Source organism: Buteo buteo, chromosome 16 (genome assembly GCF_964188355.1).
Source record: "Buteo buteo chromosome 16, bButBut1.hap1.1, whole genome shotgun sequence".
NCBI lineage: Eukaryota > Metazoa > Chordata > Aves > Accipitriformes > Accipitridae > Buteo > Buteo buteo.
This window is the reverse complement of record NC_134186.1, coordinates 4,236,897-4,251,044: the sequence shown is the minus strand read 5'-3', so window position 1 is coordinate 4,251,044 and position 14,148 is coordinate 4,236,897. Positions and strand designations below refer to the sequence as shown.

General features: G+C 49.9%; 1 protein-coding gene across 2 annotated transcripts in view; it reads right to left on the bottom strand.

Annotated features, from left to right (window-relative positions):
* The window catches only part of SELENON (selenoprotein N), an 18,570-nt gene extending 4,422 nt beyond the window's left edge, over positions 1 to 14,148 (bottom strand). Inside the window, exons 1-10 of one of the 2 annotated variants that reach the window (XM_075047484.1) lie at positions 13,992 to 14,148; positions 9,349 to 9,466; positions 8,394 to 8,524; positions 7,693 to 7,905; positions 6,712 to 6,836; positions 5,759 to 5,896; positions 4,019 to 4,100; positions 2,864 to 3,052; positions 1,674 to 1,779; positions 687 to 799 (exon numbers count right to left, since the gene is read on the bottom strand). In XM_075047484.1, coding sequence (XP_074903585.1) covers positions 687 to 799; positions 1,674 to 1,779; positions 2,864 to 3,052; positions 4,019 to 4,100; positions 5,759 to 5,896; positions 6,712 to 6,836; positions 7,693 to 7,905; positions 8,394 to 8,524; positions 9,349 to 9,466; positions 13,992 to 14,099 — 1,323 coding nt within the window. In that variant the 5' untranslated portion in view covers positions 14,100 to 14,148. Of the gene's footprint in view, positions 1 to 686; positions 800 to 1,673; positions 1,780 to 2,863; positions 3,053 to 4,018; positions 4,101 to 5,758; positions 5,897 to 6,711; positions 6,837 to 7,692; positions 7,906 to 8,393; positions 8,525 to 9,348; positions 9,467 to 9,932; positions 10,112 to 13,991 lie in introns of those variants that run through there. The other variant, XM_075047486.1, reaches the window with a different exon arrangement.

The following is a 14,148-nucleotide window of genomic DNA, read 5'->3' as shown; positions in this document are numbered from 1 at the left end:
CCCAAAGAAACATGCCTGCACACACCAAAACTAGCAGAACAGCGCAGGAGGAGTACACCGAACGCAGGAGAAGGCAGACCGAAAAGCTACTCTGCAGCATGGCAGTAACTGGCTCTGTTCTCACTATCTGCTTTACTATTCCCTTTCAGTCAGTCTTCTCCTCACTTTTTAGCTGTAGATTTTCTCTCTGAACAATAAAATCACCCCATCACTGGCAGTTCCCAGGTGCACCAACAGCCTGATCCCAGCTTTTCCCAGAGTCTCCAGCTCCATGATTGACCCCAGCTGACAGCACAGGCCCAGAGGCAGGCTCATAAGGGGGGAAAGGTGTGATCAGGAGACTCAGGGTTCAGACAGTATTTGGTTGCTCCCTGGGTTACAGAGAATTCAGTTTGTTGATGGCACAAATGGCCTTGGGCAGGGCTATCTTGCAGTGAAGCATCTGGTTTAGCTTTTAAAATTGGCACCATGACAGAGTGAAAGGGGTGATGGTGCCATTTTCTTAGCCTGCCTCCATCTGGTGTTTGCTTGGCCCCTGTAATTGCTAGGACATGGAGGGCTTGGAACCGAAATCCCCCACTGGCACAGGTGTGAGCTCCCTGCTCCTGCTGGCACCCCCGTGCCAAGCACTGTCTGCATTCACTAGCACTGAACGCAAAGATGGCAGATGTGGCTGTGACGCTCACCTGCAGCTCTTCCAGCTCCTTCACCAATGACCAGCTGCTAATGAAGCTCTCATTCAGCAGGGCGAGGATGGGCGAACTTTCCAGGACAGTCTCCCGGAGAGTTCGCCCTGAACCTGTCATAGAAAGAGAGGCAGACAGTGGTTTGCTGTGTTTCCTGAGCTGACGGTTGCCATGTTTGATGCCACCGTGATGCCAACACTCTAGTTGCTGTGGCAGCTGGCTCAGGCTCCCCCCAGCCTGGTCCATTGTCTTATTTCTGCTTTGTTGGTAGCTTTCCATTTCCCGTTTGTGCTGCTGGCAGACAAGACTCACCAGAGCAGACCCCAGCCACTTGCAAGGCAACAGAAGGACCAGGACAAGCTTGCCACAGAGACCGACTGGTGTGGTCCATTTAGGAAAGGATCAGTCCCTGTGGACCCACACTGAGTGCCTCTTGCTGTTCATGCCAAGCAGAGCCCACACATGCTGAAGAGTTTTTAAGGGCAGTAGGACTAAAGATACCTGCCCCTCTCCCACCCATCACTCCTGCCCAATGTGGCATGCAAGTTCTTAGGCATGGTGAGGGAAAAAGCTACACATCAGGACAGCCCCAGGCCCACACATCTGGCTCTGGCGTCTCCTGTGCAGGTGTCAGGGACAAAGCAGAGAGCAGTGTCCCTTTCACCCTGCAGGTGCTGCCTCTACCCACGCAGACTGAGAGGGGAAGAGAAAGGAGAAAGACCAGACCCATGCCTCTACCTTGAAAAAGCCACTTGAATTAGTGACTTGGTCTAGGGCTTGCCTCAAATAGATCTGATCCTGCCACTGCGGAGCTAAGCCCTGATCAGTAATTGCCCAGTTCCAGCCTTTTTCCGTTCACCATCTTCAGTGCCGAAATGAGTAACACAACGTTTACCGCTGGCTCGTGAACAGCTCCCTGATCCCCAGCTCTTCTCAGAGCCTGAAGGAGGTACATCATTCTCGCAGCCACACTAGGCATGTCCTCACCTCAGCAGGACTGGTCATCCAGGGCACCCCACAGCAGGATCGAGTGCACTAGCTTCTTTTCTGCTTTTGCTTTCTCGAAAGCTTGTGTGAAGGGAAGATAGGAGACCTGGAGGCAGAGAGACAGCTTGAGAAATAGACACAGAACAGCCCACCTCAAATACGAGCAGGGTCTGAAGGAACCAGACCTGCCACATCCCAGAGGTGGCGCACACACGAGTTTTAATCTGCAGTATATTCTGCAGATTAAAGCAAATGACAACTGTGGTACTTTCCTCAAGGACAACTTCATCTCCCAGTGAGATTGTAGCGAGCCCCTCACACACCCTGTGGGCTGTTACTGGCACCTGCAGAACCCCGTCTTTACACACTGCAGAAAGCATCTGCACAACTGCGGGCAGGCTGTCAACAAACACACCTCAGCAGCCTGGGAAATCTGGCCTTGAGATATTTATTACAAACCCTCACTGAAATGGTCTAAAAACTGGCTGTGAGGGACCCTGCACAGAGACTGTTCCAATCACTCAAGTGAAGGGAACTTTATTAACATCCTGGCAGCTCAAAGGGACATTTGTAAGCTCACGCACAAGGAGGCAGCCATTGAAACGTGTCCCTTCAGCCAAGGAAGCAGTGACAGGCAGTAGCCATCTGCTCCACAGGCTACTGGCATGTTAAATAGTTTGGGTCACCCAATGCTATAAATTTGTGTCTCACTGCGGGATGCAGAGGCACAGGCGGATTGTGTGTTTTCTGCTGATAAGGAAAGCTTGGTCCAAAGGTAGCTGAACATTGCAAAAGTAACGCCAGAGGAAAACCATTTGTAAGCAGCGTGATTACCTGCTTCACTCAGAAACTGCGTCGGCAGCTACTGATAAGAGGAAGGAAGGATGAGCCTACATTTACAATACGAGCCTGGGACACATGACTTCTAGGCTTTGCTCCTGCCTGTGCTGCTGTTCAACCCCAAATGGCCTTTCAGAGATGCTGTACTCCCTCCTCTGGAAACTGGAAGTCCATCAAGCCACACACAGTGTCTGGGAGGCACATGCTGAGCTGGGAGACCCTCACACTATTCTGAATGCTGACCAGGTTGTGACCTCTGGTTTCTGCTGGTCTTTGAGGTTACTGGACACCTCAGTGAAGATTACCCACCCCAAATAAATGTGCCAAGGAAGCGCTGGCCCCTTCCTCACCTTCTTAAATGGATACATGGCCACTTCCAGCTTCTGGGCTGCCTCTTCCCAGGGGATTTCCTGCTGCCAGGTTATCTCTTCAAACACAAATTGAATGGGGTCCCCTGAGGGATCCCTGCTGTCAATCACATTTCCATTCTCGTCATGGATCACAGAGGGGATTGAAGGCCCTGTCGATTCCAGCTCCATCTGCAGGAGAACAGGCTGAGTTGGACATTGCAGACACCCCACTCCTGTTTTTTCTGTACTCCAGGACAGGATAAAGATGCAAAATAAGACTGTGCATGTTCTAATGAAGATATAGGTTGATCTATTGTCTCCCGGAGCTGCAGTTTATCAGTTGCAGATGTGTTTTATTGGGGAATAGCAGGAAAGCAACTTCATTTCCTTCAGTTATTGTCTGACTGTGCTCGCTAGATTGGAAAGGCATGAGACCTGTTCACTCCATGTTCCCACTTTCCCAGTGGAGATTTTTGACTGTGGGACACCAGATCCTTAAAACCATCGGGACCTGCAGGGCTAGTTTGAAGCTCTTGCTCATATCGCCAGCACAGCCCTTACACAGCCCGCGGCTAGCCACAAGAGGGTGCAAAAGGGAAAGCTGTTCAGGAGCTTCCCTGCAGTTCAGTGTTCTGGTACATCTGATATTATTTTGCAAGGCTCTTTTCCTGACTTTTCGCAATTAAAAAGAAACATGGATCTAGTTTAGGAGAAAATGGGACTGTTAAGTTCAGGCATTCAAAATCCTGACTTACATTTCCTGTCCCAAGAGCTGGGATTACCACATGCAGTTTCTAAATTCAGACACACTGTTGTTCGTACTCCCCTCTAGGCTCAGGGCCTGGGTTCAGCTCCTAATCTTCCCCCTGCCTGTCAGACAACTTTTTAAAAATGGAAAAAGTTGCATGACTCCAAGAGCTTAGGATTCAACCCACACAGAGGGAAAAAATAAAATATTACAAGAACTGGCAACAGGGAGCCACTGTGCTGCAGAGGACATACACAGATCAACAGAGATTATATTATTATATTGAAATATTCGAGAGAAAGCTCTAAAGAACAGGGATAACTGAGGTTATACAGCTCAGGACCATGGCAGCATAAATCCCTGCTGAGATGCTGCACACATATGGAGGACTGAGAGTGACTACAGACCTGAGGCAGGTAACCAATATCCACTTCCATGTTGCTGCTTTCACTCGCCCCATACAGCCACTCCATATCAACATTCAGAGACCTGCAAAGCGAACCCAGTATGTTCAGAGTCATCCAAGGCTAAAGCTGTGTATGGGAAACCCCAAACAAATAAGAACACCCAGTGCTCCTCTTGCAGGGTCAGCACTGAAGCCCAGAGCCTCTGGCTCCTTGGAGATCACCATGTTCCCTGAACAAGACCAGCAACACTAGATCCCTGCTGGATCAGGGCCCAGGCACCCACGCAACACTCTGGGCAAATGCGCTCACACCTTTGAGTACTGTCACAGTACAGAAGAGAGAGGTGTCTTTGCTCCCCCCTTCCTTCCCAGCACTTAACTTGCACATTCTGATCCTGCGGAAATCTTAAAAGTGTTTTTTGGAAGCAAAAGGCTTTTGTAAGGAGTTGCTGGCAGAGCCGTAAGTGTCTGCTTGCTGTAACAAATGTGCTGACAGAGCCATAGGGATTGAGTCGCCAGGGTAATGTTATAATAGAATTTTCACTCCAGCCGTCACGGGCAAAGAGATTTGAAGCTTCTTTCCCCTGAAACGCTTCCAGCTGCTTGCCAGAGAGCAGGGATGAGCTAGTGCAAAGCTATGCTCACAAAACCTTAACCTGTGAAACACCAAGCAAAAAATATGTTGAAGCAAAAGCATCAGGCTTTGCTGAACTTCAGTGCTTTAAGCCAGGCACTGGGATTGCCAGGGGCTGCTCTCCACACCCTGCCTGTCTCTCCCCATCCTCCAAGTACCAAGGGACAGTTACTGGTGAGCGAATCAGACCTTGAAATGGGTCAGGGATCCTCAGCAACTAGTAGGGATGCATTTGCCAGTTTTACAGACAACTGCAGAGCTCAATTCAGTCAGATTTTCCAGGGACTTGGCTGAAAAGCGTGAGCTCATCCATCACAGACATGTTCTGCAGCTTCCAACAGGTATCCGACATCTGCAAGAGTGCCTGCCACAGCCAGGGACTGCTGGGACAGGTCAAAGGGAGCAGTGCTTGCAGCAGTGCTACTAACAAAGAGGCTGCTGCCTGCCTCTAGGGCAGTATCAGGACAACTTAAATTTCCCATCCCTGTGTGTCTTCCCATGGGCCTGCAGGTACCTCCCTCTAAAGTGGTTTGGCACAGGACAGCTCAGGCTTGGACGCTCAGTTGAAGCACATGCCAGTTGCAGCCAGGTTGTGCAAGGACAACTATCCTCAATCCCACGCTCCATGTTCCCAGCAACCTCTGCCCTGCTTCTCCCATGTCCCTCCTCTGCCCTTGTTCTTCCCTGCCTCTTCCAAGCCAGATGCCCCCCAGACCTGTTGATAAACAGAGCTATTTCTGAAAAATTGCATCAGAACCTGTTTAGGGAGCAACTGTATCTAGAGAACTGAGGACATGATGACCGTGATGACTGCTGGCAGAGAAGGATGTGTGGGGAAAACAGATAAGCAAACAGCAGAACCAGCCTGCCCAAAGCTCAGACTGCAGATCTGCCTTCCCTGCACGGGCCAGGATGCCCACATACGGCTAAGGACAGAGCTGTCACCACACTCATATCTTCATTAAAAAAGAGCCCACCAGTCTCCCCCATGCACAGCCCCCACTCCTGCACAGGACAGGATCCCAGAGCCCCTGGGTTCCACTGGGCTTCATTTAAAACAATCCTCAAGTCTGTTCAGCACCCAGGAAGAGAGAGAAACAGCTGTACCTGTTGTTAGGAACGAAGAGCTTAAACTCTCGGACATGGGAAGAATCCTTGGAGAGGATGATGTGACCTGTAAACTGGCCTGGGGAAAACCAGAAAGGGAAGTCTGGTGGCTCATTCAGCTGGAATTCAGCATGGATCCTGAAACAAGAAAGGAGCCATCAGCTGCAGCACCAGGAGGACAGAATGGATTATGCATTGCAGATGACAGCAGGGAAGTTATCTCCAGGCACCAGAAATTACGAAGCTAAACTGGGGCTGAGGTTCAGTTCAAAAAGCTTTTCATGTCACACAATGAAGAGGGTAAAAGGTTGGAGCAGATCCCCTGTGTCAGGATCATCTCTAATATTGATGTCTTTTGGAACTGGGCAGTAAGTGTCCATCCAGGAAGGATGAATTACATTATCGTTCCTTGAAACACAGGAACAGGCTAAGACCCACTCAGCCACCCTTTCAGCCTGATCAGGCAAATAAAAGCTGCGGGTAACACTTCCAGTAAAACAGAGAACAATTCCCCAGACTCTCCCCCTTGGAAAGGCACTCCACCCCCATTAACCAAAATCTAACAAATTTCTTGCTAATCAGACTCTCCCCTTTCAGCCAGGGATAGCTCCAAACCAAGGGTGATGGAGGATGGCTGCTGTCCTGCATGTGGGCAACAGTCCCTGCCTCACCAGGGATTCGGTGACACTGGGAGCATGGGTGCCCTCTTTGGGTGTCAGCAAAGCATCACACATGGGCAAGAGCTGGCTATGAACCACCCTCTTCCTCGAAATGCTTCACTTCCCTCCCAGCCAGGACACATCGGATCTTGTTTGGGAGTGCGACTGCACATGCAATGACACGCACATCCTCTGCCACAGGCTCACAGCAGCCTTCTCCACTTCCCTGAGATATGGAACAAATTCAGAAGTGCCCCCAAGCCCTCCTCTAACACCCCAAACCCATGGCCTTACCTGAACGCTATCGTGTAGTAGAACGTGCTGATGGCTTGGATGCAGGCCACAGCTCCTTGGGGAGCAAAGCGGGTTTTGACAAAGGGGCGTGGGTGGAACATGCTCAAAAGCCTGTGGATTATGATCTAGAGAAGGAATTGTAAGAGAGCAAAAATGAGACCAGTTCCTCTACTGCAGGTCAGCTGCAGCTGCAGAGTAACTCCCTACCAGATCAGGAAGGCAAGAGAACTGCTATGACTTAAAAATTAGCTCAGAGACCTACCTAATCACAAAACAAGGAGATAAAGCAAAAGACTGCTTTTAAAAATAAATCCATCTTCCACGCTTTTTATGGTATTCCCATTGTTTGCAAGTTTCCATCATCCCAGTCAGTTGGATGTCTGAGTACGGTAAACTGATCTATGAGGCTGCCTCCATCAATACTACTTAAGACTTTGAAAGAGTAGGTATGCAATCAATAAACACACCAGGCTGCGAAGGTGTATCAACTATGTGATCACTAACACCTACCTGGGCACCCTGGGGGAGAGCAATATACACGCCTGCCTTTACAAACTATGTATACACATCGTTTCACTTGTCAATGAAACGCCTACCTCTGGGGTGGCACTCGGCAACTGTTCCACAAGGCACGATTACTTCACAGAAGTGCTTTCTGAATAACCCTCTCCCCTACCTGTCCAGGAAAGACTACCCTAAAAACCCAAATGCTTAAACAAAGCAAGATGAAGTTACTCAAGTCAGCCTCATCTGGCCGTAACAGATGCCCAGAGCTTTTACCTGCTCTCCATTTACCTCCAATTTAGGAGGTGCTGCTCCTGGCTGTATGCTGCAGCCTTTTTGCTCCCTTAGAAAGTCCAAGGAGACATAATGCAAAAGCCTTGTCTGCTCTAGGGACTCCTGCGATTCATCTGGGCTATAAGGCAGAACATTTATACAAACTACCTCTCAGGTATATATAAATTGAGTTTCATATCTCACCTCTTTGCCCTTGGGAGGCGGAGGGTAAAATCTGTTGTTGGAAAGATACCCAGTGAAGATGTTCAATTCACTAGGAATTATCCACCATGGATCCCCAAGATCCAGTTTACTCTTTGGAGGAAGAAAGGCTTTAAACTGTCTGGCAAGCATCACACTCATAGGGGCTGCTGGGGCAGTCCAATTCCTCAGCCCAGACAGAGCAACATGAGAAATCTGTGAACAAAAGACACTATCAGAGCCTAGACTGGCCTCTTCAAACATGCAGTAATGCTGATGGATGTAAGTAAGCTTTGGAGAAGGGGGAAAAAAAATATCACATTTCAAATTCTTCCTACCAGCCCAAACACCACCAAATAGTTCTGTCAACTTTCAGTTAAGTGAGTAATAGGAAATGGGAGAGAGGGGACCATACCACATATCACCACTGCTTTCAGACTTAGCTCCAGGAGAGCCATCTCTAATGTCTGCTTCAAGCTTCCCAGGAAGGGCGTATTAATTGGGGCATAGTGTTGCTGAGTGCACTGAAAACAATGAAATGCTGCAGAAAGCAGCGAGCTTGCTCGTCAAAGCAAATCCCATGGGCTTGAGCAACACCATCTCCCCCTCCTGATATGCTAGCATTTATTCCAGCTGATGTTACCAGCCCATTGCACACGTTTATACCAGAATTTCTAGCCATACATATCCTGCACAACACTTACTCCCAAGAAACCGTCTTTGCTCTTCGTCATCGTTTCCATGACCAAAGGCTGGAATTTAGCCACAATGGACAACGTCTCCCCGCTTGGATCAGGCGTCTCCTCCTCTTCAAATTCTGAGACGGGAGCAACCCCTAGACAAAGGGACAGGAATTTAAGCAGCTGTTTCCCCTCCCTCCCTTTTTAAACAATTGTGAAGTGATTACACATTTATCCTGGCAAATCCAGGAGCACTGGGAGTTTCCCAGCTGTCCCTACACTGTATGCAGCGGCAGAACTCAGACCCACCCCAGAGACCAGCTTCAGCTGCATGAATTAAAGGGGAGCCCTCTTTTTAGCGGACGACTTTCTAAACCCCATGGCTCAGTTAAGCCGCCTCATTTCACCTAGGAGGGATCAGAACACATGCTTTAGCCAATTCATTACAGCACAAGCAAACAACTGTCTGTATTTCGACTGTACTGTAAGCTCTCCTGTATATTATAATCACCACGCTTCTTCCTGCTTGGCACCACCAAGAGACATTTGCCACGCACTGGTACAGTCTCCAAACATGATCTCTCACAATTGCTATCTGGGAGAGCCTGCTACAGCTGGAGAAGCATATGAATGAAGTGCTGCAACTCACTAACAGTTTTGGCCTAGCCTGGGCTGAGCTGTATTTGTTGCATTCACCCATCCCAAATCCCCTTTAAGCTCTACACAAAGTAACTTATGTACTTTGCTAGTCCAGCACTGGGATCTTCTGTCTTATAAAAACTCTACTTTGTGAAAGTGATGTCTAGTGCTTAAGCCTTTTCAAAAACACGTAAAGCTTAGCAGCCTCTCCTCATGTAAATAAGACCCAAACCAGCACCCAGAAAAAAATAAAGACGCAGATAAAAACTGCTGAGTGCATTACCTTTGGCTTTTGCTCGGTCTGTGCAGAGAGAGCTCTGCAAGGTAGATAGATACCTACCTGTCAGCTTTTCAGCTATTGGCTTGAACTCTTCCGGACTGAGGTACAGATCATTGTTTGTGTCCAGAGAAGAAAACAGAAACAGCCCCTCACTTCCCAAAGACTTCAGGGCCAGCTCCTAGTTTGGGAAGAATAGGCAAGTGAGCTTTCATTCTAGCCTCTTGCAGAAATTTACTCCAGCCCCTCTCAGCTTCAGAGTTAATTTGCATTCTTTCCAGCACACAAACACAGCCATCAAATCGAAAGATTAACGCCCCTTGGCAGGATTTTGTGCTATTTACAACCGGGATCCGTGTCCAGGAACTGTTGGCATGAGCATATTAAAACTACATCTGGCTGAGTAATTCAAACTGAATCATTTGCTCTGAGTCGGCCTCAAAGTCTTTTGTCAGAAAAATTTCCAACTTTTTCCAGATAGTTAGTCCTAAACCTGCAGATATTCAGAGCACCTGGAGATTGTGATTTCTGTAATTAACTGATGCGCAGTGAAACAAAGGCAGTCAAATACATGACTATCCACATTGCAGAAACACAAAGGAAATGAACTGAGCCCTTGTAACTCTGCAGAAAGCAACTTAACTTACACCCATGCTGAGATCCATGCCAGCATTACTGTACACAACTGCCCTGCTTCGGTCAGGATCCCCTCCAGGTCTCTAGCCTCAGGACCGGATGGAGCATTTCAGATCTTTGCTCTGCAGGGAGCACTGCCTGCTCATTCGGCCATACATCGGGGAGCCACAAATCCCATGGTCTTCTCCAGAAACTTCTGCAAGATCCCAGCCATGCCGCGCCTCAGTTTCTCCCTCTGCAAAGCCCACGCAGAGATCATCCAGTGGAAAACACTACTGAAACGCAATGTCTCCCTTGGAGCAGCCTCAGAAAGGCTCTAGATTCTTCTAGTCATTTCCACTCCACAGCACTTGGCAGTGAAAGGAAAGGAACAACTTGCAGGCAGAACAAGAGAGCTCCACGTTGGTGTGAGAGGAGGAGAGACGTAGCAAGTCAGACAAGCCACATCACTGCCAGCCAGCCTGCAGCACATCCCCTGTGACCCATCATTTGGGGCAGCTTCCCCTGCCACCCCCCGTAAAAGCCTAAAGCTGCAAGGATAAATACTCTGTATTCTGCTGTTTAACCGTGTTTATTCTCTATTGCCTGCAGCACCATTACCATCCCCAGAGCTCCTGAACTAGTTTATTTTCCATCTGTTGCCTGCCAGCCTGAAGCAGCACTAATGCAGCCTGGAAGGCTTTGCTCCTGTCAACTGCAGCAACAAAAGCACTTAAGAGCCTTCCAGGGCAGTTTTAGGACTGAAGCAGACAAAAATAAAGACCCTGGAATACAAACCAGAGATCTGGACACAGACATGGCTGAGGAAAGACAAGGAAGGGAGCATGCAGAAACTACACAGGTGAAAGACAGAATGAAGGAACAGGATGGTTATTTATCTACACACAGGAATAATCCACTCCGGAGTGTCCACGCTCCTGGGGTCAAAACTGTGCCTCTGCTCCCCAAATGAATGGGGATGCACATCCTTGGCCCTGTAAATAGATAACAACATTTTCCTGAGCAACTGCCCTGTTCCCTGACAGCCATGTGCCAGGGTCATATCATGAAGCCTGGCCCAAGGCTTCAGTACCCCTCTCGGCTCTAGATCTTGCTTGTGCACGGCACGTAATGCATTAACCTCGTAAGGGCCCCTGTGATCGCTCACTGTCTGGGAGCCGGCTCATGGTGCAGGGAAGCGTGCCGGGAGCGCACGATGGCTTCCCCCTCTGCCGAGGAGGCTGTCCTGGATGCGTACTGAGCTCTGAAGAGATGGTCCATTTCCTAGTCCTCTCCACAGAGCATCAGCGATTCCCTGCTGATGAATCTTTAAGAGTCTCTCTTCTTTTTGCACTTCACAGACACGGACCTCAAGGGATGGGAGGCAAATGAGCGACAAAGTTTTTAGTTGGTTAGACCGCCTGCTGCTTAGTATTAGGAAAAAGTCGTGATCATTTACTTAACAGGGCTGAAGGCAGAAAGGGAACCAGTTATACCCCACACATACAGAAGAACACCTCTGACTGCGTCTAAGACAGCAGAACATGAAGGGAGGAATACAGGTGCCTGGTGTTGGACATTAGCATCCAAAAATCAATCTACAGACAAGAATTGAGAGCACGCTCCACATCCCCTCAGCCTGCACTTCCACATAGGTCAAGCAATAAAAACCATCAGCTGCAGAACCATCAGATAATTATTCCTACAACCGCAACTGGCCAGAGATGTGGTAGCTTTGCGGTCAGGCAACTTACATGCATGCACACACATCTCACACGCGTGCCAGCAGCCGGTTCAATTCAGCCTCCCTGCTGGTAGGTTTGGTACCGGGCTCCTGCCTCCTCCAGACAACGCTGCCCTCTCCAGTGCAGGTTAAAACAGCCACTTCTCCAGCAAAGGCATGTTCCAGGCAGTACTGGCACAGCGCATCAGTTCTGCACAACCCTGCAGGACAGATCGCTCCCTCTGGAAACATTCATTTCTACACTCACAAAGCACGGCAGCTCAGCAGCAGCAGCGCGTGAGCCCCTATGCACAGCCTCACCACTGGGACCCCAGGGACCCACCCAGCTGGAGATAAGACCCCAGCCATGGAGGAACAAAGACTTCTGCAGAGCATGCACCCATCTTGCTGTACTCAGTCAAAAGGGATGATAAAAATTATGTTTAAAAGGGTAGAGAGATGTCAGGGCTTTGCCCTTTGCTTCCTGATAACATTCATGTTAAAGAAAGCTCTCCAGAGCTTATGTTTTTTTTCTTTTTTCTTTCTAATCTGGGATTATAAGAAATAAAAAGTTTCCCTGTTTGTGCCAGAGCAGTAAGACTGAGCTTTTTCAGTCTTTTTGTAGAGGAAGAGAGTTGTGGTTTTTACAAAGAGTTTTCTTCTCCCACCTGCTTGTGGGTTGTTTAGCTAAATAAACATTTCCATAGAAAGAGACAAGACATATGTTTTAAGCAAGATGAAGGAAAAATAAAAACCTTGGGCTGTTCACATTTTGTTCTCCTCTCCAGCAATGCCCAGTCACAGCTGTCTGCCCGTCCTCTGGGAAACACAAAACCTCCACAAGACCTGGCTTTTCGTCAAGCAGGGCTGAGGTCCTCTCAGCCAGCCTGTGAAGGACTGCCCTGACCCTTCTGCCCCTGTCAGAGGAATTCTTCTAATTCACTGGTCTGAGCCATCTCCCCTTTTTGCAATGCAAGAAGAGACAAAGAAAAGAGGCATCATTTAAAAACACTTGTCTTTTTACCATAGAAATATCAAGAACAAGACGTCTGCTCTTTCCCATGAACCTTTTTAGATGTTCAAGGATGCACACCCAAGTGAAGAGCCAGGGGAGTACGATCTTTAACAAAGGCATGCTTTCTCCAAAGCATGCAGCAGCCATTTGAATTATACAGATTACAATCAAAACCAATGTCAATTAGCCTAATTTAAAAAAAAACCAAAACACAACAAAGCCCCTAAAAAGCCTTCCCATTTTTCAGCTCACATCCTCCACTCCTTCGCTGCTTCTACAGTCAGGGCACACAAGACCTGCATTTCTAGTATGAAAAAAATCCACAGACATCTGAGAGTTTGGGGCCTTTTTTATTACAGGGAATAAAGCCGGAAGGAAAGACACCTTCAGAGGCCATGTCGAGAGAAGGAGCGAAGCGTTATGCCGAGAGCAGGGCCAGGTCTGGTGCTCCTGCTCTTCCTCCTTCTTCTGGCGGGGGCAGCTAGCCTCAAAGGCATGGCCACTACCGGTGCCTGGTGGTCACCACAGCTCTGTGATTGTGGTGGCCACCACAATCCCTGTGGCTACCTCAAGCCCGGTGGCTGCCACAGCTCTGCAAAACCTCAGCCTGGCAGTGGCCACCTCAAGCCCATAGCCACTTGTGTGTGGTGAGTACCACAGCTCAATGGTCACCTCAGCCTGGTGGTGGCCACCACAGCCTGGCAGTGGCCACCTCAAGCCCATAGCCACTTGTGTGTGGTGAGTACCACAGCTCAATGGTCACCTCAGCCTGGCGATGGCCACCACAGCCTGGCGGTGGCCACCTCAAGCTCCACAGCTGCTGATACCTGTTTGTCCCCACAGCCTAGCAGTGGCTGCCACGGCTTCACGGTCACCACAGCCCGGCGGTGGCCACCTCAACTTTGGCAGCCACCTCAAGACTGCAGCCCCCAACACGCCCTGGCCACCACAACCCCATGGCAACCACCACAGCTCTGCGGTCACCTCAGCCTAGTGATGGCTCCCTCAACCCCTGCGGCCACCTCAACCCAGCCGCCACCGATGCCTGGCGGTCACCTCAGCCCGCTGGCAGCTATCTCAGCCCCTGTGGCCACCTCAATCCCAGTAGCCACCTCAAGCCTGGCCACAGCCACCTCAATCCCAGTGCCCACCTATGCGCGGGGGTCCCCTCAGCCCACCAACAACCACCTCAACCCCCGGCGGCCACCTCAACGCCCGCCTTCCCCTCAGCTCCTCATCCCCACGACGGCGGCGCGATCGGGTCCGCCCGCCATTTCATCCCTCCCTCTGTGAGGGGCAGCGCGGCCTCAGGACCGCCTTCCCCCCCCCACCTCCTCTCCCCCTTCCCGTTACCTGCTGCCGCGTTGCCTCAGCGTCCCGGTAGTACTTAACGGCGACAAACGCTGCCAAAGCGGCCAGGGCCAAAGCCAAGCGCGGAGGGGCCGCGCCGGGACCCGCCATCCCCGTCTCCTTCAGCGCCGCCGCCGCGCCGCCATGGCCGCGCCGGCCG